General features: G+C 33.7%; 1 protein-coding gene across 3 annotated transcripts in view; it reads left to right on the forward strand.

The window, feature by feature from the left end:
• Positions 1-25695, forward strand: part of SEMA3A (semaphorin 3A) — a 496493-nt gene that overhangs the window by 384759 nt on the left and 86039 nt on the right. For all 3 annotated transcript variants that reach the window (XM_036864239.1, XM_036864240.1, XM_036864241.1), the window contains 2 exons: positions 3918-4011; positions 11303-11422. In XM_036864239.1, coding sequence (XP_036720134.1) covers positions 3918-4011; positions 11303-11422 — 214 coding nt within the window. The remainder of the gene's footprint in view (positions 1-3917; positions 4012-11302; positions 11423-25695) is intronic.

The following is a 25695-nucleotide window of genomic DNA, read 5'->3' on the forward strand; positions in this document are numbered from 1 at the left end:
AAAATGAAAAGTATTTCAGCCCAAGTAAGAATATAAGCTGTGTGGTTTAATTGTATACATTGGTCTTAAGATTTTTCGTCTTATTACTTGCGTATGTGATCTGTTTAACACTCTTTAAAACAGAAAATCATTGAGTAGCAATCAGATTTCAAAAAGTCTTCCAAGTACAGCCAGACAGTTGTCTACGTGATATGCTATGTATGACAACATAGAATGTACAATTATATTAACACAGACTTCTTTTCCAAGGGGTCAGTATTTTCACACACCTAATAGGTTTCGTGCACAAGATAACAGAAACAGCAATATTGGTGTCTGTCAATCACATTAAGTTCATCAGACGTATTAAAAGGGGGTAGCCCTTTTTAATTGAGAATTTTTATACATATTATATATATATTTTTAACATCTTTATTGGAATATAATTGCTTTATAATGGTGTGTTAGTTTCTGTTGTATAACAAAGTGGATCAGCTATACATATACATATATCCCCATATCTCCTCCCTCTTGAGTCTCCCTCCCACCCTCCCTATCCCACCCCTCTAGGTGGACACAAAGCAGGGAGCTGATCTCCCTGTGCTACGAGGCTGCTTCCCACTAGCTATCTATTTTCGATTTGGTAGTGTATATATGTCCATGCCACTCTCTCTCTTCCTCCCATCTTACCCTTCCCCCTCCCCATGTCCTCAAGTCCATTCTCTATGGCTGCGTCTTTATTCCTGTCCTGCCCCTGGGTGCTTCAGAACTTTTTTTTTTTTAGATTTCATATGTATGTGTTAGCATATGGTATTTGTTTTTCTCTTTCTGACTTCCTTCACTCTGTATGACAGTCTCTAGGTCCATCCACCTCACTACAAATAACTCAATTTCGTTTCTTTTTATGGCTGAGTAATAGTCCATTGTATATATGTGCCACATTTTCTTTATCCATTCATCTGTCGATGGACACTTAGGTTGCTTCCTATACATATTATATTTAATGATTTCTTTTTTTTGTCAGAAAAGCTTTTGAACTGGACTGTGGTCTAGCTATAGAAATGAACAATTTTCAGTGCATTTTGGGAGTCCAAAGTATTTACATATTTTTAAACATAAGTCTTAATTTCTACTGATGAATATATAGGCAGGCATTTCCACTGTAGCATGAGAGATATTAATCAGTATAGGAAAGAATGATCTTATTTTGGTAACTATAAACAATGAAAAAATAAATTAATGAATATTTTTGAGGGCATACTAAGTATTGTTTCATATACATTATTGCAGTAAATATTCCCAATCAACCCTATGAGATTTTCCTATCTCCTTTTATAGATGACTCTGAGTTTCAGAAGGGTTTAGGGATTGCCTGAGGCCCAGATAATAAAAGGCACAGCCAGGGATAATATCCATTTCTGTCTGATTTCAACAGCCTTAGACTCCATTACTATGTGTAATCGGTATGAATTTTACACTACAAACATTTGTATGTAAGAAATATCTTTTACTTCCCTATTCAGAAAGCAAATTATATTTATTCCAGGCCCCATATCACTAGGCTGGAAAGGAAATTCAATCTTTTACCCTTCAGTAGAATCCTATAAGAATATAGAATAATTACACTGTAGAAACCCAGAAATTTGGGCAAGAGTTCCATTTAAAGGAAAAATGACGGAAAGGAAAAAGGAGGCCGGCTTTGAACACATTACCTGACACCATGACAAAGGATAGTTTTTCATCTTCTCTTAAACTGTAACTGACATGCTTAACCTCTCTTCCTATGAAGTTTAATCCTTTACCTTGTAAATCAAATGTTAAACACGAGGTTGCAAGTACTTCTCATATACCTTGGCATTGTCTTACTAACGTGGATACATGATCCCAGACATCAAGTGTCTCACACTTTGACAGATAGCTCCTCTATCTTTGTCAGTATTGTAAAATGTCTTATGAGGACAAGAAATTTATACTAATATTCATAACAATATTTTCAGCCACACCACCACTTCTCCCTGATGCTTCCTCTAACCTGTGAGGACTAATCACATAGACAAATTTTAATATTTTCTATCATTGTGGCAGTGGAGTGTATATCATCTACTGAGCATATTTATTTTGGATTGTTTCCTAATTTTTATCAAAATATACCTAAATATTTCTTAAGATTTCTTCTATGCTTCTTCTTAGTATATGGCAATAAATTTCATATTATAATTTTAATATTCAAGTGTCTATGACAAATGTGTATTTGTAAATAAGTTTATAATTTGGTGACTTATGTAACTGTTTTTAAGTAATATTTCTTTCAAGTTCTGGTAGGAAAGTTTACAACAATGGTAACAACTTGTGTTAAATTTTCATATTCTTGTAGTAGTAATATGAGCAGTATTAATAGAATAGAAATAGTGTCTGTTTTTTTGCTGCTTTAAAAATACTTTATTTCAATTCTTTAATCCTCACAATAAACATTTGAGATTAAATATCCTTATCAACATTAACTTTTAGAAACCGAAGGCTCAGAGATATTAATTGGCCACCAAAGAACCAGAGCTAATCATTGGCCCAACTGGGCCTGACTCCTGACTCACTGCCCTTCCTACTACAACTTAGCACAATTCTGAGAAACCCCGTAAATTTTTCACAGTGTAAATTTTAGAATTCAGCTAAAGAACCATCATTGCTAGGGGATAGCTATTTACCAAGTACAGAATCAATGCAAGGAAAGAGGAGACTTGGTAATTCTTACTTACAGTAGTAAAAATGGAGAACATTTTTGGTTTGCTTCCTTTTTCACTCTTCTTCCCTGACTCAAATGAGTTTTAAGAGTCATAATTTGAAACTCTGCCATTAGCTCCATCAGATATTAAATGTTAAATAAAGTGACCCATATTGGCCATAAAATGAACACCATTTACTATCCTAAGAATATAGAAAATGCTTTTATGTGAATACTAGAGAAATTGCCAGAAAAGGTGTTTTATTTCAGTGTGTGGACAAGTTAATGTGCTACTGCAAAATGCATACATATTCTGACCTAATTAATTTCCAGAGCACTTGGTTCTGAAAAGAATGCTCAGAAATACCCCAGTTTACTCCACTGTCATATAGAAGCCTCACATTCTGAGGACAGTGTCTTAGGCATGAGTTAGCTATCTCCTTATTAAGGATTTTGTTGCAGTGCTTTCTGGCATACTTTCTACCATAGTCAAATGTTCACTTAAGTTTCTGGGTGCTTGAGCCTCAACTGAGCAGACTTCCCTGTGATAAAAATGTGTCACCTCTGTGCTTATTGTCCTAAGGACACTATCTCCAGGCACACCCATCCTAATAAGCAGTTTGATATTTCCCACTTAGAGAAATTGATAAGGATAGTTTCAGGTACCTTCCACCTTCCAAGGTGAGTAATTTTAAAATGCTTGAGGAGCTTGTAAGCATCAAAGTTGTAGGAATGACAGAGTGGAGGACGTGACTGCTATGACTATTTCCTTCTGGAAAGTACATACAGAAAAGTGAGATAGCGTATCTTCTTGCAGACATCTAATATAGTGAGTTGTTATTTTTTCTCTATGTGAAGGAAGTAAAGGAGTCATTTGTTTAAATTTAACATTCTTTCAAGAGCCATTAGGGTAGCTCTTAGCATACCTATGTGATAAAATGATCACTCTTATCATAGCGTTCTTGTCCTTTAGAGTTCACTTATACACAATTACTTGCAACATGCTAAATGATACTAAAAGTCACCAAGCTAAATAGATATTTGTCTAGTAATAGCTAGGTTTTATCCCCCTTAAGTTATTCTGTCATCTCTAAAGTTTACACAAATAATAATACACCTTGATAGTGCAGAAGAATACTCAACCTCTCTCTGATTAACTGGCATGTTAAAAATACTTTTTATTATAAATAAATTGAATTCTTCTTTTTCTTTTCTACAGGACAACATTTTTAAGCTGGAAGACTCACATTTTGAAAATGGCCGTGGGAAGAGCCCATATGACCCTAAACTGCTGACGGCATCTCTTTTAATAGGTACTCAGTCAACAGTCAGCTAAACAGTGAATTTTCTATAGATAATAGCCAGATTGCATGTTCCTTGTTATATACCAAGATTTTTTATTATTAATCATAAAATATTTTAGGAGTATGTCAGTTGAGATATTTTCAAATATTTTGAAAATGAAGAAGAAACACTAAATGCTGATTTGATTATTGTACTATCTAGTCTATGATTCTTTTTAATCAGAATGGTTTAATAGTATCTTTAAAATTGGCTGCTCAATCACTATACATCCCCCTAGACCTTTACAATTTTTGTTTTGTAAAAATATGGTTTTGATTTTCATTTTTGGGGAAGAGGCATTTCAAGGGGGAATTTTGACAGGTCAGAAGGAAAGAATGAGATTCACTCTAGGTTGTTAATTGTAGTCCCAAGATTTGTCACACTCTCAGCATTTGGTCAGCTTAATCAGCACAATCCAACTAAATGGTAGTACAGTTGACAGAGACCCCTTGTGTTACCTTGAGTTGACAAAGTCCTTCTGTATTCATCTTTTCTGACTTTAGTGCTGCTTCTTCTTTTTTTAATCTAACAAAACATTTTATGTATTTCCTGTGCCCTTTTCTTTAACCATCTTCCTTTCTAGTTTTCTTCTTTCTTCTTTTACTTCAACATTGCAGATAGGTGGTGAATGCTTAGCCATAGTTCAAAAGGATAGAAATAGGAAGATAGAAGTAGGCAGAAGGAGAAAACTTTAGTTTGTATCGAAAAATAGAGAATTCTTTCCACATGCTTTTAACCACTTCTGGACTGGGATTAAATAATACACAAAAAGTGATATATCATTAAACAATTTTTCTTTTTCTTTTTTTGTTTTCTTGTTTTAACTTTTGAGTATGCCAATAACCTAAAGTACAGAAGATTCTGGGTCATTACCTTACTCCTGAATATATGTTTTTATATAATCATGTAGAAATTATGTAGCTTTTTGTTTCCTTTTCTTTTTCCTTTTGTTTTCTTTTTTATAAAATATAGAAAGTAATTATTTGATAACACAAAAAAATAATAAGTGAAACTTTTCAGGTGTAAACTTTCTGATAGAATTTTGAATAATACATCTAGATTTTTAAAAGGTAAATTTAGGCTATTATTTGACATATAATAATTTCATAAAGTTTAGCCTTTTTATTTAAAAAAAAATCTTTTTTCTATTCAACAAAGTAAGACTCTAGTCATACTGACTACAACATTAACTTGAAAATATATTTTTTCCAGTATTCTCTAGTGTTTACTTTATCGCTGTTTCACTGATCCTTTTACTATTAAGAATAAAACCATTACAGCATGAATTATCTCCTCTATTGCTTTGGAAATGTAGACAATTTCAGTCCATTTGATCCATTTATGGAGCACTTTAACAAAAGTTTAAGACCTGAAGGAATGCAGCAAATGTAACACACTTATAATTTTCCTATTCGCAGATGGCCTAGTGATTACGTCTGGATGACTTCCTTAAGTGCACACACAGAAATTTGAAAACTGTCTTAAACAAAGGGGAGGAGTCCTATCTTGTTTGAACCTGCAGGCTATACTTATTTAAATTGCATTCTGAACAAAAAAAGATAGATATTCCTCAAAAAGCAGTATGTAAAACTGTGCCTAGAGCAGCTCTATTTTGTGGTATGTTTCTCAGTAGGGATTTACTTATTTATTTTAATATTCCACTGAGAAAGAATGATGACAACTAAGTATTACATAGTTCATATGGCGTCCAACCACACAATGTCCACAAAGAATATGAAACACCGCAGGTTTGGTTTTATATTAGAACTTCCTTGAAACAGTTGTATAGGTTTGTGAAAAGGAAAAGAGAATGAGGGAAGTTGCATGAGTCAAGGACAGGATGTATGGCTAGAAAAGAATGGTAGGCATTTCAGAGAAACAGCTTTTAAATGAAAGCCCAGATCTCACCTAGCCAATACTGTAAAGTAATTGAATAATTTTCAGAGATATTTAGTGCTTATTGACAGAGGAGATTATTAAAGCCAAGTTAAGTTAATTTCTGGATCAGTTGAATAGCAAGATACAGAAAAATGAGCAGGCCATACTAGACCTGGTAAAATCCCTCAAAATATTTGCAGCATCATTTTAATTCAAAAGCTGTGACTTCCTTTATTGACGTTACTTGCTTCTTTATAACTATGCTATAATTCTGCCATGCTTCAGGAAAGAACATAATTTGACATTAGAATATACTCTCACTTGGTATTAAAGGTACTCCCCAAATTAACTAACTATAATTGAGAAAATTATTTGAACCTCTCTGAGCCTCAGTTTCTGTGTATGTAAAATGGCATGGCTATGCAAATTCCGCTAGTTTGTTGTGAGAATTAAATAAGACAATGTAATAGCATACTACATTTGGGTACGTACATATTTCTGGCATATATTTGGAAGTAGAAACTGAAAAAAGAGGAACTGGTAATAGTGGTTGCCTGTAGGGAGGCTAGGAGAGAGATTTGGTAATGTATAAATTTTACATTTTTAATTTTGTATCATTTACAACTACTCAAAAAATGTTAGTTTTAAAAGGACCAGTATTAACAAAGCCAGTATATTTATTGTTATAGAAAAGGTTGCTTAACAAATGTGAAAATGTAAAAGTATTCCCATACCCTTCCACTCTCAAGAAGTAGCTTTCATCCATGCCATGTCGGGGGTGTGTGTGTGTGTGTGTTTGAGAGACATATTTTTTTCCCTCTGTTTCTAATTACTCTGCTATGCTGTGAGTGGAATTTGCTTAAGGTGTTAACAACATAATGGCTTGGTCTTTAGGTTTGTTTGATTTTTGCTCACATCCATGATACACTTTACACCTGTGTTAGTAATGCTGTGATTTCATCAGGAAATATTTTTTTTCCACCTTCTGTTTCTTCTCACCACACCCTTTTTAGGAATTGTAATCCAATACATTAACTGATCTAAGCCACGTTTTTACTTCATTTTGAGCTGTGAACAGAAAGTACAGAGTACATGTGAACTTTTGTTTTTAACACATGCTTCTCAGGTAACACTGCCATGGTGGAAATGCAGTTCACTAAACTTTTTGTTCATCTCAGTAAAGAATGCTTTCCTTAGAGACAGTTAAGAAAGCTTACAGTTCAGAAAGAATGGCACTGTATTCAAATATGAAAGAGCAACTTTCATATTTGACAATTTCTAGCTTGTTAGTTACATCTGTCAGCACTAATTTATCTCAGTCTGATGTATTATTTTTGAGACATCAAACTGCCTATATGGTATTTTTGTAGAAAGACTTAACAACTTTGTTGGACAGAGTATCCACAACCACTTTTTGATGTGTATAACAATTCCTTGAGTATATTATTCTACCATCAATTTAATAAAATTGGACAGATATATTTTCTTTCACTAGTAACTTAGTATATATGGGAAAACCCAAAAGTATGTATCTTAGCCATAATGCAATTTGAATCATTGTAAGTTAACATTTACCTATACTTAGGGTCATAAAATTGGAAAATTAACACGCATAATTTGATAACTTCATAAGTGACCTCAAACATACAAAAGAAGTTAGGCAAGTGGGCTTTTTTAAAAAAATAAAAAAAATATTTGTTCTCCAAATATAAGCCAACTAAGGTATGTAAATTGCTTAAACGCAGATATATATATATAATTTTTAAAATAAATTTATTTTATTTATTTATTTCTGGCTGCGTTGTGTCTTCGTTGCTGCACGCGGGCTTTCTCTAGTCACAGCGAGTGGATGCTACTCTTCGTTGCGGTGCGCGGGCTTCTCATTGTAGTGGCTTCTCTTGTTGTGGAGCATGGGCTCTAGGCGTGCGGGCTTCAGTAGTTGTGGCACATGGGCTCAGTAGTTGTGGCTCACGGGCTCTAGAGCGCAGGCTCAGTAGTTGTGGTGCACGGGCTTAGTTGATCCGTGGCATGTGGGATCTTCCCGGACCAGGGCTCGAACCTGTGTCCCCTGCATTGGCAGGAGGATTCTTAACCATTGTGCCACCAGGGAAGCCCTGTACTCAGAAATTGTCAGATCATTTCAGATAGCCAAAGAATGTAATAAGTCTTTAATACAGGGTAGAATACACAGTTACACTAAATGAAGTATAGTCTGAGTTGATACTATATATCTGCTTAAAGAGAATGAAAGAGTAGGATATTCTACCACCTATACAGTTGGACCAAATAAAAAATATGTCATACAATTTCTGGAGGAGTCATCCTTGATAAGAATCCTATAGACATCTGAGCAGAAAATCTGATCTAAGGCCTGGTGTAAAGGAACAGTTAGTGATATTGAGCATTGACAACATGAGAATGTGCCCTCATGCCCACCTAATCATCTAGTGCCCTCCAGCTCATAGATATCATGTTGACTCTTGCTAAAAACAATATTTGAGTAGGAGGTAATTTCCTATGACTGGAGGCAACTGGTGCCTTAACTACAACCTTCCTTTGGTTTCTAAGTCAACTCTTTATAAATTCTGTCTTTAGTAATAAATTCAGTCACTAGCTCTTCTACTGATGAACTCTTCTAACTCTTCTACATTCTCTGAGTGACCTACTTATCTGTTGTCAAAAGAGAAAGAAAATCAGTCTTTCTGCCTTTGCCTTCATTTATATTGTTTTTTGCCTTCCTCATGTGGGAATGGATCAAAAAAGAGTCATAAGTTATAAAACAGCTAAACAAATGAATATGAGAAACAAATACATATCAATATCCAAATAATGTTTATTTGGTTACAGTTTTCGTTATTTCAACTCTATCTGGAATAGAGTTTACATATAATAGCAACCATAATTATGAATTTTACTCACACTGAAAAAGCTAAATGAAAAAAACAATTAACTGATGATATTCTTTACTCTTCCATTTCTGATTACACTTACTGTTAGGCATGGTCTGGCTACAGTCTGATATGAAATTGCTCAGTTTTCACCTTTTGGTTGTTCTGTTTTCACCTTTCATGATTTTCATCACCTAACGTGGTTGAGGGGGCAATGAGGTTCAACTAGTAATTTAATACTTTTGATTTTTCGAGGTAAAGAGGATACAGGTCACCCTATGACAGACAGGTGTTCCAACATGAAAGTATTTGAAATTGACATGAACATTTTAGGCTGCTTTCACAACACGTTTTTAACTAACATTCTCTCATTCACCTGAAGTTTAAAAATTCATCACTTCTATCAATCAATTATTTGTAAAAAGATAAGGTGTCAACCTTAATAAAAATGTTATAGTGATTGAATATAGGTTAAAATTAAGTAGACCGTATGCATTAAAATGTTTCAAAGTACCTTTGAAACTTATAGATAGCTTGTTCATAGTGTTTTTGTGCCTTTCGAAAAGGGTTATTTCTTTACCTTGTGGGCATATAGAACATTATTTTAGCATATTATGGTGAGAGCAACTCAGATTTGAGCAACTTGATATTTAAGTAAGTAAAGAGAAGACAAGATGCTTTTGAATCCCAAAGATACCATACTATGGCAATTTATGGTGTCATATGAGTACCATCCATTTAGCTAGTAATTTGTACTTAATACATTGTCAAACCATCACTTTTATTTGTCTTGATTCACAACAATTCAAAATAAGTGATCAATTTTTAAAAACTCAGTCTCTAAGATAAGGTGTCTTTCTATTAATATTTAAAGTTATAACTCGGCATTTCTCAGTGATTCTGTCTATGTAGCTATTCTGCACTGCTTTGGAAGTTTTCCAAAGCCTGATACCTTCAAACACATCAGAGAACCAGAGGTTCTACCAGAGGAATTAATTTAGTTTGGACCACTGAAAATGCCTATTTTCGTTTCAAAGCCCTTTATTTGCAAGTGAGAATTGTGGGTGTGAACAAAGATATCACATAAGGGATCAGACTAATTAGACTTTCCCAAAGGTATTGATAACTGAAGATGCACAGAAAGTTTCTGATTGATACACAAGAAAGTCCTTTGGAAACTATAGTGGTATACAAATGTTTTAAGTTATAATTTATGTATGCCTACTTTGTCTTCTGAGTATTTTTCGAGTCAATGAATTCAGAAACATTAGCGTATCCAAGTAATCAACAAGATAATAGTAGGTTTTACTGTCATTATGGTAGATTATTTGGAGAAAATATTACATTTATTGTTTTGTTTTGCTGATAATTCACTGTAAGCAAGCAGGCAATAATGCATTTTCTGGATGGAATAATAGGCACTTTTTGTTTAAAGGAAAGAAAATGTCATTTTTACAAACTTCAGTTTATGCAACAGTGGTATGGTGTATATTTAGTATAAGAGGCTTGGGTTAAACAGGCCTGGGTTTGAACTTTCACCTTGACTTGCCTAGTCATTAGCTGAGCAACCTTGGGTTTCTTGAGCTGTAAAATAGGGATAACATTTACGTCATGGGGTTGTTGACAGAACTAAATGAGATAATTTGAAAGTGTCAAGCCAGCACCTGACTACCCTGCAAGCACAAATGGTATTCAGTAAATATTAACTGCTCTTTCTCCTTATTTCTTTTTCCTTTCTATTCCAACCTGCTGATTATGATTCTCCCATTATTAAACTCTGACCTAGAGTTAATTCAACTTAAGTAGAAATGAGTCAAAGCACAACAGAATCTTGAGCTGTAGTGATTATGGCCTGCGTTTATCAAAATACCCCCTTCTTCAAACACATTTCGGTTATATCTGAAACTATGTGGTGGACTTGTTTTTGGATTGTATGATAGTTCATACCAAGTTAGAACATTTTTCCCACTTGATATACTAAAAAATGAAAGGCAAGAAAAATTTTTGGCAAGGAAAATATTAGTCTTCTCTAAATTATAGCAAAATCTCATTAATTTAGATCCCACTAAAAAGGAAGTATATTAGAAATTTAATTTCCATTAAAATCAAAACTATAAGCAAGATTTTGCAATGAGACTTTACCCTAAAAAATAAAGATATTAGAACCATAGTAGTTTGAAACATATAAAAGCAGACAATGTGATGTATATAATTTGTGTTTTGTACTTTGTCTTTGGTCATAATAGAAAATATAAAAGTTCATGTTTTAGTAATGTGCACTGAATCATACTTTACTCAGTTTTTCAAAGTTAGTGCTAAATGAGTAGTGAGATACTCCCTTCAACAAAGACACAGGATAAACATAAGTAGCTTTGCATAATGATGCAGAGAGCATTAGCGTGGTCTTAACATGAAACTTGTATTTTGTGTTTTGTTTCTCTTGCCTTAACTGAATTCAAGTATGTGTATGTGGTTTTATTTTGTCACAACACAGATGGAGAATTATACTCTGGAACGGCAGCTGATTTTATGGGGCGAGACTTTGCTATCTTCCGAACTCTTGGGCACCACCACCCAATCAGGACAGAGCAGCACGATTCCAGGTGGCTCAATGGTAGGTGGTGCATGCCAGAGTGCAGGCACAAAGCACGGGCATCTGTAGTAAGTCAGTGGAGAGCTTTCCTTGTACGGTGCAAACAGCATGAGTTGAGATTTAGTGTGCAGATAAATTCATGGTGGTGACTTCATGGCTGTGTGTGTGAGAAAGTGGGGCAAAAAGAGAAAAGAGAGATTAAAAATTTAAGAAAATATTTGCTTTGTGCCAAAACTAAAGTTTCTCAGTGGTTAACTATGGAAAGAAATAGATCTGGGCTGGAGCTACGGAAGGGAGGCAATGGAAAAAGATAAGATGACTTACCAATCTTGTCTTCCAGGGACACCACAACAAATCTCATGATGTAGTATTTTTTTTCCTCCACACCTCTCATGTGGCCTTGAGAGCATAAGTTATTAAATGTTTGAAAAAATTGTTGTGCTAAAAGCATTACACTGAAAGTGGTTTTGAAAGGACTCTGTATCATTTCATTTGATTCTCCTTTAATCTTCCTAAAATTCTTTCTCCCGTTTTATAGGTTGGGAAATTAACACTAATATTTTATCTAAGATTACATCTAACCCAGTAGTAGATTTGGGGCAAGAACCCAGTTTCCTGACCTTTAGTCACTAGTGTCATACTTGATGAAGCAGATGCTTTTTTAAAAAATTTATTTTATTGAAGTACAGTTGATTTACAATGTTGTTTTAATTTCTACTGTACACCAAACTGATTCAATTATACATATATATATATATACATTCTTTTTCATATTCTTTTCCATTATGGTTTATCACAGGATATTGAACATAGTTCCCTGTGCTATGCAGTAGGACTTTGTTGCTTATCCATTCAATATATAATAGTTTGCAAGGCAGATACTTTCTTAATTCTCTTTTTCTTTTTAATACATAAATAAATTTACCATAGAAGAAAATTATAAAATTTATATTCCAAAAATAAATAAATACTATTTTCATTCAGATTTTGAACCAAATAATCCTTATATAAGTCTTCCATGTAGAGGTTTTTTTTTTTTGGATTATTCATTTATGCATTCATCAAAGATTTTTTATAATCGTCCCCACCGTATTTTCATGGTTATTTTTTATTATTAAATAATGATCTCCATTTATATCTGCCTTCAGTCCTGTAAAATAAAGCTTCCCAGTCCCGAATCTTGCATTCATGAACTCTCCTTTGGTTTTACATGCCTCATTAATAAGGATGAAGCTCATGGCTTACAGTCCATCTATATACTCAGTAAGATGCTTGATTATCTCACTCTTTGAACTTCTGCCACACTTGCTTCTCCTGCACTTCTGGGGGTACCCAAAATTCATTTCACCTCTGTCTTTCACTGGTTTGTTAGAGAACAATCACAATATGCTCTAAAACCTCACTGAAATTTCAGGAGACCATGAGCTGTGTGTCTTTGTTCTTCTGTATCCCAATTCTAAAATGACTATTTAAATCATAAAACATACCTCAAATTACCTCAATCAGCATTTCATTCCTCCTGTAACAACATTCTGATTGTCCTGTTATTTTTCATGTATTAGTGAAAATGATGTGCCCCTTTACTTCCACCTTTGACCCTACTGCTTTTGCTCTTAATTGCATTGATTTTTTTCCATAAATTTACCCAATTTACTGTTTTTGCTGTTTTTATCTCTTCTTCACCACTGATTTCTTCCCTGACCTGCAAACATGTTTGTCTACCCTATCCATACTCTTCTTTTAATCATGGTGTACCACGAGGTTCCTAGATGTCTAAGTCCATAGCCTGGTTAGGAACTTGTTTTCTCAGCATTTTCACCAGCTTTAGCCATTTTCAACCTGACTTTGATCCCGTGAAACTGCTCCTCCTCCCCTAATGACTTCCTATGTTTTTTTTTTATCAGTCTCCATTTAGACAACCTCTCCTGTGGTATTTGTCACTTAACTAGCCCTTTCTCTTTAAAAGGGTCTGTTCTCTCAGTTTCCTGCATTTCCTGCTCTCCCAATTTTCTAATAAGTTTGACATTACTTCCCAGTTGCTGTTCTTCAAATGCAGATGATGCCTAAAATAATTCATGATTGAGTACAAACACTGTGGTAATCAAAAGGGACTGGACGTATAGTCAAATACCCACCTCGGGGGGTAGAGGAGGTAGAATGGTGCCCAGGTGACCATCTGAGAAATTAGAAGCCTCACTAAGGAAAAGAAAAATGCTGAGATCACGGTAAGGCTCTCTGTGTAAAGCCGTTGAAGACCCAAACTCTGAAATCCCAGAGGACAGTTTTGGAATATCCACTGTTAATTATTAAACCTAGGCTTTGTATGGACTCAAAATTAGTAGGAAAAAACCTCTTTCAATGTGGCTATCTGGTCTACTCTCAAACTGAAATATTTATGTAGGAGGGGAAAATGTTTGTGTTTTTGTTCAGCAAGAAGGAGACTTTGATCTACTAAGAACTCTAAAGGGCATACAGGCTTTCACTGTCCATGAGAAAGAAAATCTCATTAGAAGATGGAATAACATAAAGGAGAGTATAGTATCCATTTCATTTTCATGGCCTTGGAGGAAAAAAGTCATCAAGTTAAAGCTGCTTTTGTGCTACGCACTCACATGTTGACAGCTGAGTCTGAAGAATTTACACTGTGGGAAAACAGTCATTGTCCGCAGCTCTGTACTTCATCTCTGCAAATGTGTAGTTCATTTGAGAATTCAGTTATCAGTCTCTCAGCACTAAACGTGAGAACTGATTTTGCCAAATTAGCACAAAGGTTACATTTGACAGGGTGCAGAAACCAGAACTGCGGCAAGATGGAGGATGCAGACACATATGAGATAGAACCAAGGGACTGTGTGATTCACAGGCCTCATGAAATTAAACGCCACTGAAGAACAAAATTGGAAACATAATGTTTACACATGCATGCATAAAATAAGTGAATTTTGAGGCATCAGCATAGACAACACAATCAGTTGTGCTGCCAGAAGTAATAAATTACTTTGCAAGGTACTTTTTGAAAGGTCTTCTGGGCTATTGAAATTACTTTTGGCACAGGACTTACTTTACTTTTATCAAATCAATTCAAACCAATTCAATTATTTTGGAAGAATTAGTTGGCCTATTTCAGATGACTTTTAATTTGTGTTCTTGCTAAACAAAAATAAAAAACAAAACTGTTGTGTAGAATTGGATCTTGAAATGTCTCAGTTTTTATGGAATTTCACTATTTTCATAATTACTCACTAAAGTTTACATTTTTATAATAGTAGCAATAAAGGCTTAAATTCAGTTTCATTTTACCAGGAAACATTAGGAATTAAGTAACAAACTTTTAGATGAAGAAACATGAGAGATGGAATCTATTGATTTTTTCCATAACTGCTTTTTAAAAATCATCCTTTACACTAGCCCCTAGTTTAAGATTGCTAGATGTTAGAACAACTTTTGATTCCAGAAAATGTACTGGTATGAATTGGACCTGATGTGCCAAAATTCACTATTTTTTTCTTTTTGCTTCATAAATTCTCTTAATATTATATAGCTTTAAACTTCAATTCTAATTTTGGTTTACTAACAGTGTAAAAATTAGGTAAAATTTCTCTCTGTATATTCGTAGTAAAAAACCAAGTTTACCCTGCTGTTATAGTAATGATTTCTTATCATTTATTGTGTAAGTATCACCTAGTTCTTGTACATATTAGTCATTCATTAGAGCAGATGGATAGCTAACCCACATTTATTTTTCTATTTGATAGACACTATTTCTGACATTGTTTATTTATGTCTTGGACTAACATTGGAATGCTATATGATAGAAGGAAAGACTACAGTCTTTAGAATGAGACACTGTTTTACCTTGACCTTGTACCTATTCATGGGTTTATAATACTACCTACCTCTTAGAGTTGTGAAAAAATTGACTACGTGATAATGCGTATAGAGTACTAAGCAAGTGATTGGCATGTAGTAAGCACTTAATAAATGTGAGTTTTTTCTGTATCCTTTATCCCACTTCCATTGGGTGGAGCATGCTTAGTAAGCTTTGTCAGACTCATTCTGTGAGTGATTATATTTGAGTCAGGGTGAAAGGGCAGTCAGAGCTGGGTTTAATACATGAAACCACATGGATCCTTGAGAGAGCCAAGGCCCAGTGCACACAAACAGACCTAATTACAGTGCCCAGAGTGTGAGACCTTCCTACTCATTTCAGGAAGACCTGTTTTCTTTTAGTGGAATTTCCTAAAAGGATTGTGCCTGTGGATAGACCAACTCACTTGCTTTTTTTCCTGTAATTGAAATGGTATGCGAGTCATCATTCCACTTCCTCTCACTTGTAACACTCATACCAGGATGGCTTGCCCTTATTGGAATCAGCATAGCTTCCTCTGTGGTCATGCACTAGGATATTTCATGTTCTCTAAAGATTCAAATTTCTCCACAAGATATATTTTTTTGAAAATAGAACCAAGAAATGTAACTGCAAATAAATTCTGAGAGCACAAATTAATACTGCATTGTACCAGATACCTAATCTTAAATCACTTGTATAACTCTTTTGATATACTATTTTAATTCTACCATCTTTAAAGGCATGAACTGTATCAGAGTATCTAACTGGATTTTTTTAATAAATAAAGTTAATCATCTAGTTTGGCATAATGTCAGACTTATTTAATGATACCATTTTGAACTATTTCTCTGACTTAAGTTAGTAATATTTTGCTGACCTTGAGGAAAAAAGCCCTCTGGAAGCCTTACTCTATGGTTACATGAGCAGATGAGTATTGTAGATGTTGAGTGACCATTCAGTTGAAACAACAAGAGCAGCCACAAACATCCTCTATGAAAGAAGCAACAAAGATAGAGTCTTTTTTAACTTTTGAATTACATATTCTATGAATTACATTCTGTATTAATTAGTTAACAATTCTGAAGTATCAGTGCATAGAGTCACAAATAAAAATGTTAGTATTTTTGGTTATTTTTAGTGAAATCATGCTGAAACATGGATATGTAATAGTTTAAAATAAGTATCCATAACTATATCTAAACACAACCTATTAGTTATGATTTTTTCCTTATGAATCTATTACCAAGAAAAATTTTCCTGCTGATAAAGAATGCCCACCTGCCAGAAATACAATTTTTTCAAAAAATACATACCATGAAATTATTCTACTCTCTAAATGATGATAAATTTAATACACTCACTAAATATGCCTTCTTTTTCTCATAAAGAGAAAAGTTACCAAAATATACCTTTACTTGCTCTTCTTTTCTGAGGACCTATTTTCTGTGTCACATTTTATCTAAGGACCATAATCACTATTAACCAGTTTTGTTTGAAATTACTTTGCACTTATGAGAAAAAAAATGAATAAAACTTTGGAATAAAAATTAACTCACTAGTGGCAATGTTTGGAAGATGATTTTTTTTTCAGGCCGCTGAGAAAATGTAGCTGAATAAAATTGTTAGGATATGCTATTTTAACATTTTTTAATGATGGGCTAAAAAGTACAACCCTCAAGTATGGCACATTAATCACAAATTTTGAACCACTTATTTCAGAATTTATAATTGAATGGTGAGAGTAGAAAATAATATTTAAGGGTATGATTACATTTACTAAAGAAAATTCTACTTTTTAACTTAAAATTGATGAAAATGTATAAAAGTGAGACAATATCTTGGAAAATTCTTTAAATTATAGCCAGCTCTCCTTTTCTCTTGGTTCTTAACATTATTTTTCTCTCGTCTCACCATCAGCTTAATGAATACAGAGCCTGTCTATACCAATTTCCTCTTCTAGAGTCACTACATTCAGAGCTTGGTGGGCCTCAATAGGGATTTACTGCTGACTGAGTAATCTGGGTTCATGTGTGCAGTGACATCAAGCAAGAGATTTACCCTGAGAAGTGGATGCCGTGACAATGCGTGTAACCATGGTGTGACTGGCCTCTCTGACATGGCTCTCAAAAGCTTTCCCTCTGTGAAAACAGAAGCCTGTTTGCAAATTAATTAGTTTCTGGCGGCAGCTTGATTGTTGACCCAGAGTTTGTAGAGTGGAAAAACAATCAGATTAGTGTGCTCAGGGTAAAAGACCAGTGTGCAGTTGCGTGTGGCTTGCTCAACTATTGAAACCATGAATGGACTGAAACAAATTCTTTTCTGAGAAGCCTAGGCAGAGGTTAAGTGTGATGAGCCTAGAGCTCCCAACAGCAGGGGTGGGGGAATTAAAGGATTTTAGCCAGATAAAGCTGGATGATGGCAAGCAATGCCATTGAATTTTAATAGCATGGATAGTTTTGACCAAATAAAACAAAAAACAAAAAACAAAAAAACACTTGTTACGTTGTTCTAATCCCTCTGAGTAGAAGGAATAAGTTTACAATATTATTAAATGTAGGTTTGACACAAATACTTTCATAGTAGAAAATTTCAGAAGCTTTCAGATGGGAAGGTTTTAATTAAATTTGTCTCAAAGGCTAATATGATAATATCAAAATGAAAAACTGTTCTGAAGTAACCTGCCTTTTTATGTTGATAAAATTTTTGTTGATATATTTACCTCAGCTGCTTTCTGAGGTGTAATCCTCACATGCCCAATAAAATTAATCCTGAGTCAAAGAGAGATGTTGGCTCATGAGAATACATATTCTGCTATCTACTTTTGCAAATATCAAATTAGGTAACCGTGCCAAGGAATGATGTCTGCAATCTTAGGACGAAAAAATTCTGCATACAGTTTTTGATGATTAAAATTTGTTTTAGTCAATAAATTATTGTTTATGCTTCATTTTGTAAGATTACCTAACGCAATAAGCCATATATACTCTTCCCTTTTAGATACCACTGGCAGACGTCCCCCTAAATACAGCTCTGATGGCTATCACACTACTTTCCCATTCAAAAATCATTTATATCTCTCAATTTACAAGTGAATTGAATCCAGATTTCGCTGCCTGTCACGTTCTTTGTCATGCAATCCTAAATGACCTCTCCAACATTAAACACTAACAGACTCAAATAGGGTCGGTTGCCCTTAAATTTACTATCATTTTCGTATAACCATACCGTTCTCTCAGTGGATTTTAATCTTTCCCACCTTTGAATCCCAGGAGCACATATATGCATGTTTCGATTTATCACAGGGCCTACCACTTTGCCTTGCAATCTAGGATATGCCAAATAAGAAACTCTTCAATGAATCTGCTTTGCAGGCTCTGGGGTCAGATGGCCTGAGTTTGTATCCCAGGTTCTCCATCTACCGCCCTCGTGACTTGGGGGGTAATTTATGTTACTTATTTTCATCACCCATTTATGATTTGTAAAATAGGGTTAATAACTAATACACTGTTTTTCTGAAGATGCGTGAGACAGTCCTCATAAGTTACTAAGAACAGTGTCTAATAATATGGTAGATGCTCATTATAACTGTGGTTGCTGCTGGCATTTGCATACCAGCTCTATACATAGAACACAGTGCACATTTGGAGAATTAATACAGAGAACCAGCCTGAAGGTTATGTTTGCCTTTCTTAATCTGTTCTCAGGCTATTTTGTTTTGTCTTATTTAATTGACTATTGTCAATATATGGGCACTTAATACATCAAAAATATATAAAATATTTGTCTTTAGTATTAAAATAGTATATAAACTTTTAGTCAAAGTGAGCTTAACAAAATTAGCAGATGAAACAATGAAATGGTGAACCAAGGGTAAATTTCAATAAAATGTGTTTTCCTAAGTATTAATTTAGCTCTATTAAGTGCAATACTTACCACTTAAGTAAATAAATCATTAGGTTAATTCTTCTAGTTTTCCGATATAATTTTTAAAAAAACATTGCATTGTTGCATCTAGGATATTCATTTATCCTGCCGTATCACAGCTTAGCTTTTAATTTTTTTCATGTGAAGACGTCATCTGTAACCTTTGGTGTGGTGGTTAAGAGCATGGGGTCTATGGAACTTGACCGCCTGACTTGGGCACTAACTGAGCAGCTGGAGACAGCTACTGTAAGCTACCTGTGCTCAACGTCCCTTTTTTCAAGTGGAAACGATAATCGTTCCTCCTTATTGGGTTGTTATGAGAATTATGCATAAGTAAATTTCTATAAAGCCCTTGGAAAAGAGACTATTCTTACCAAAAACAAAACAAACAAACAAAACAACTCGGTTGATGTTAGCTTATTCCATAACATTATGTAAGAATTTTAAATAATAGAAAAATAAAAATACCTAAATATGTCAACTCACTAAAGATGTAGTAGAATGTACAGTCTCACTTAACTGAACAGCCATGTATTTCTAGGAAAGCCATGAAAATGGCTTAAGGAAAACAAGACAAGATGAAGTGATAGTGATCTATGCCCTTTCCTTAGACCGAGTCTATACATACGTGATTTCTTGTCTAACGATGTGAGTACATTTTGATAAAATAGATCTACTACTCTTTTGCTTCAAGAAAGGGAAAAAGGATTTTTTTTTCTAAGTTTAAAAATATACTAAGTTACTTACATATGACACTGAAATGCTCTAAACTTCATGTATCAACTAAACATAAATTACAAAATGTTATGCAGACGAAGGGTCTTTAAAATATTTTCCTGGTAATATTAATAAGGAAGATTTGCATGTGTTTAGATGCCCTTAAAAGAAACATTTTTAACTTAGAATTGTTTGTGTCACTATATGATTTAAGTAACTAGACAAGAGAAAATCACATCCCTTCACTTCCCACCCCGGCCTCCCCCACCTTCCTTTCAGCAGTCTATCAACTTCCTGTGGCACTTTTGGATCAACACATAAATTCTGCATTTTAAACACTAACATTTTACATATGGTAATACTATTATTTTAAAATATATTTATGCAAAAATAAAGATATGCATTTGAAAACTATAGTTTATTAGTAGTAGTAATCTTGTAAATTGATTAGTATAAATTTTTTATTCATTAGAAGTATAATTTTTATTATTTTGTGATGATTTACTAAATCATAACTATTTTGGCATTTAATGTAGGCTGTTAGCATAAGGGATTCATCAAAAATGTGTCGCTTCAATATGTTTATAAATTTTTCTAAATTCACATAAGCGTAAATAATCTCTTTCACCTCATTTAATTACTAATATTTTTGCCTTTTTTACTTTTATTTTTTAAATTAATTTTTACTGGAGTATAGTTGATTTACAATGTGGTGTTAGTTTCTGCTGTACAGTAAAGTGAATCAGTTATACACATATATATATCCACTCTTTTTAAAATTATTTTCCCATAATGGTCATTACAGGGTATTTAGTAGACTTCCCTGTGCTGTACAGTAGGTTCTTATTAGTTATCTATTTTACATATAGTATTGTGTATATGTCAGTCCCAGTCTCCCAATTTATCCTTCCCCGCCTTCCCCCTTGGTAACCATAAGTTTGTTTTCTACGTCTGTGACTCTATTTCTGTTTTGTAAATAAGTTCATTTGTACTATTTTTTTAGATTCCACATACAAGCGATATCATATGGTATTTGTCTTTCTCTGACTTATGGATAAAGAAGATGTGGTACATATATACAATAGAATATTACTCAACCATAATTACTAATTTTAAAAAATGTTAGGGTTTCAATATCAAAGAGAACCATCCCTTTTTGTACATTTAAAATCCTCACCTGAATGTGCATGGGAAATTCGTGACAGCCAGTTTAGCTTTCCCTCTGAAACCCACACTGCCTTTTTCTGCTTAGCGTACAATAGGATTGAAGTGACAGACAGTACAGAGCTGTATTTGGGGGCTTGTATGTTGTGTTTTGACCCATTTACAATTTAGTAAACTTGAATCTAAGTGATCCTGAAAGTTATTAATGCAAAGACTGATATCAAATGATTACTGCCACTTAATTGCTTAACACCTGTAGAGTTTATTTATCAGTGTGTTTTCTAAACCCATTTAAGAATGAATGAACAAATTATACTCACGTTTTGCAGGACAAGAAAGTAATCTTCTAAGTCAAACAAAAATGACAGTATTCTGAAAATAGGAAACAAAACATAGAAATTACCACAAAACCTTATTTTGGGATGAATTAAAGGGACATCTAGTCATACTAATAACTCAAATTATAAAATTTGGACTTATGAGGCTAGGATGAACCAATAAGGTACAGAACATCTTTGATCAATGACTTTTATGTATTTGCAGTAATCATATTAAATATTTTGACGGAAGAGAAATTATCGAAGTAGTGGAATATTGCTGTTTGCCATAAGAAAGCTAATGACTGACCTCCCTGTTGTTACTTCTGTTGATTTCCTTTAAATAAAATAAAAGGGAAAATCACATTCTTTATAAATATCAAGGTAAATATACAGCCAACTCTGATCAACCAATCAGTGCCCAAATTAAGAAAATTGTAATATAACTGGATGTGAAAGCCCTTGAGATGACTGTATGTTAATGAATCTTAAAATGTGAACTGATTTTCCACTTTTTTCCAAACTGGAACTACCTTTACTGTTTTTCTGGTTTGTTTCTGATTCCTGAGTAAGAGCAACCTGTAGAAGGCAGTTGAAAAGACTGGCTGGAGCTAGGAATTTGACAGCAGGAAATAGAACAAGAATGGCAGACCGTTAGAGCGTCTAGTTTGAATGTCCTACAATGCTGAGGTCATTTGGTAGTGATAGAGCAGAGGCAGTACCAAAAAAGAGGGTAGCCATGTCATAAAGATATGCAAAATCTCTACTAAATTTAATAGTTTTGATTAATTTTGTCATCTCGATTTTGTATAAATGTGCTGCAACTCCATTAGTCAATTCTGCCTGTTAGCTACTCATGAATTCCCAAACTGTTTGTCCTTGGAAGGATCACACTTTGTTAGCAGTAGATGTCACTAATATGTTAGTAAAGAATATTCTGTTAAGAATAGCAAAATGAAACTTCCTTTAATACACTTTAATACAACTAAGAAAGCTGACTATGTCATTGCTATTAAGCTTGATTACTTGTAACTATTACTTATTTTCTAGGATGGGAAAACATAGGTAATCATTAAAAGAAAAAAAAGTTTCTAAAAAACATACCTATCCACTGTTCGTATGGAGTCAGAAAAGAAAGATAATAATTATGGAGGAATAAAGGGAGAAAAGAAAAGAGTAATTCCTAATGGTTAATAATAACTTCCTGAATAGATTTTGTCATTATCACTTAACTATAGTAATAACATCTGTCACTATAAGAAAATTTATGACATCACAAACTGAAATTAAAATCCTTAAACTATACCATTGTCTCGTATCTAAAAGTCTAACCCTGAAGTTTATAATGTAAGTTAGATGTGATATATATTAAATAATTTTTACAGTCTCAGAACACTGCAAAATATTATTGGAACATATATTAATTCCTGGGCCATTTTATATCTGACCATACGGTTGTCAGTAAAAACAATGAAACGCCATGTAACATGATAAAGGTAAAATAGCTAAGTTATTAATGAGAAGTTAAGAATAGATCACTTTTAGGTGAACTAAACTGTCAAATTTAATTACTGTTTACAATGTATTTATTTTCTGTTTTTTAATGAGTATTTTTAGTTTCCCCAAGCCTAGTCCCTTGTCATCTCATTCAGCAGTGTTTTCTATTTCTCTGTATATAACTTAAGTATATCAGTCAACACAGTTACTAACATAGAATGCTACTCTTTCCTCTGTACCCTACAGTTCTACTGGAAGTGCTCCTAGATAACTGATATTAGCACAACGAATAGCTAGCTACGTTTGCTAGCTACTAACATTATTCTGGCCAACTTCCATTTTCTGTACACATTAAGCACTCTCTAGGTACCAAGAACTATTATAAGAAATAGCTGAGTAAGAGAGATCCCTGCCCTCCAGGATAATACTAATAGAACTCTTTATCAAAGGAAAACCCTGGAAGTCTTAGCACATCTATGGGATTATATGCATATATGTCCAAGAAGTCTTAATATCTTAAAAACATTGTTTAACTCATAATGTGAGAGAGAAGGTACTATCCATTTTTCTTTCAGTGAAACATGAATTTTTTGATTCAGTTGATTTTCAGGCTTTGAGTATCAGAACCACTGACTGTCTGAGGTCTTTACTATAAAATGATTTGACAACTTATGAGGAAGGCTATTTTTTGTCCATATATCTGTGGTCTTCTGTTAGTGAATATGTATATAAGACAGTTCAAAATCCAAGAAATTGGAAACCCCCTTTTTTTAAGTTTTGAGGAAAAGGATGGGAATCTTTTGGAATCAGAAAAACTGTACATAATATGACTATAGATTTTTAGAAGGTATTATTTTAATGGCATACGTTTCTAATTATAAATAAATTTTTAAGAAGGGAAGTCATCCGAAAATAGTGAGACCAAAAAAAGATTGGTGGTGAGAGAGAATTAGTTAAGGAGTGGAGAGAAACTAGAAACAATATTCTTTTATATTCAAGTATTTTAGCAGAAGTTCTAAATGCTTCTAGATGTTCTAGAAATTCTAGATGTTCTGGGCTGCTGTCCAGTAAGTAAGTAAATAAGGTCACTTAAATTGGTCTCTGAGCATTAAAAGATATACATAAAAAATTACGAATTAATCATTAGCAACAATCATGGTTCTTGACCCGTTTTCCAAGAGTAAAATCATTTAATTTGTTTTAAAATTTTAATTTCTAATTTGATTATTTAAAGCAGTGGTTGAATAAGAGCTTAAAAATGCATGTTCTGAACAGTTTTCTAAGGTAAATTTATTGTCTTCATTGATTTAACACACTATTTGCTATAGAATTTTTATATATCGATAGTTATACTGCCTTTCTTTTCTATCATAAAACAGAAAGTGTAGTAATTTTCCAGTTCCTTTGGGTTTTATTATATAAATCTATAAATTGTTTTGTTGTCATACTTTTACCTGCCTTTCTCCTTACATCTGCTCTGTAAACATTTTAGTGGGGGTGTGGTCACAGTAACAAATGGAGGGATATTATTTAAAAAGATGAGGAAATCATTCTCTCGGTGTTTTAAACTAATATCTGTAAACATTTCTTATTATATGGTCTAAGAAATTTATTCCAAGAACATGTAATTATATAAGGCTCAGAGCATGGCTCAGACAATGGTTGTATTTATAGTTTAATACTTACTCCATGGAAAAATGTAGAAATCGTAGGTCCACTAGAAAGTAAAACTAACTTAGTCTATGTTAAAGACATTAGAAACCATTTCTTAGTGTTACTGAAATAAAGGGAAACAAACCCTGTATTTATTAAAAACAAAGTTGAGAGTATCAAATTGGTTTAGAAAATACCTTTATTAGTCTTGAGTAGGTATCTATGGAAACAACTCTATATTAGCCCTCAAAATATATAAGCATTATTAAAGCAGAAACAATAGGGAAAAGTTGCAAGAAAGAAAAGAGGAAAGGGAGATGGAATGCTTGCACTGAACAGAAACCACAAATTGAATTAAGCATTAGCACCAATTTTATCACATTTTTTTAAAATTAATTAATTAATTTATTTATTTTTGGCTGTGTTGGGTCTTTGTTTCTGTGCAAGGGCTTTCTCTATTGTGGCAAACAGGGTCCACTCTTCATCGCGGTGCGTGGGCCTCTCACCACCGCGGCCTCTCTTATTGCAGAGCACAGGCTCCAGACGCACAGGCTCAGTAGTTGTGGCTCACGGGCCCAGTTGCTCCGTGGCATGTGGGATCTTCCCAGACCAGGGCTCGAACCCGTGTCCCCTGCATTGGCAGGCAGATTCTCAACCACTGCACCACCAGGGACGCCCATTAGCACCAATTTTAAATTGCATCCACCACACTGCAAATGCTTGACATTTAGTGTTATTACCCAGGATGTTTGAAAGTTTTAATAATTAAAGCAATAATTTGAGAAATTGATGTTTTTACATAAAGAAATAATTGAAATAATCATGCACAACTGAAATCCTATGTTTGTATAGTGTTTTATATTCTTCAACGTGCTTCCTATAAGATCATTTCGTCCTCCCCAAAACCCTGTGAAATAGAAAACTGCAAGTAATAAAATTTAAGTAATCTGCAAGAGGTCAGAAGTAACCTTGTATCCAGTGAAAACTGAGATGAAATTCATACCTTCTGACTCTCTGTTCTCTTTCTAACATGTTCATTTTACTATTTACCATTACTAAAACTTGCATGTTTCTGTTCTTTGCTAAAGCTTTTTCATGTAGGAAATTTTTATCAAGTTATAGACTTTGGTGTTTGTTTTTTTTTTTCCCTTCCCCCTCCCCATATCCTCAAG

This window comes from Balaenoptera musculus, chromosome 9 (assembly GCF_009873245.2).
Source record: "Balaenoptera musculus isolate JJ_BM4_2016_0621 chromosome 9, mBalMus1.pri.v3, whole genome shotgun sequence".
Lineage (NCBI taxonomy): Eukaryota > Metazoa > Chordata > Mammalia > Artiodactyla > Balaenopteridae > Balaenoptera > Balaenoptera musculus.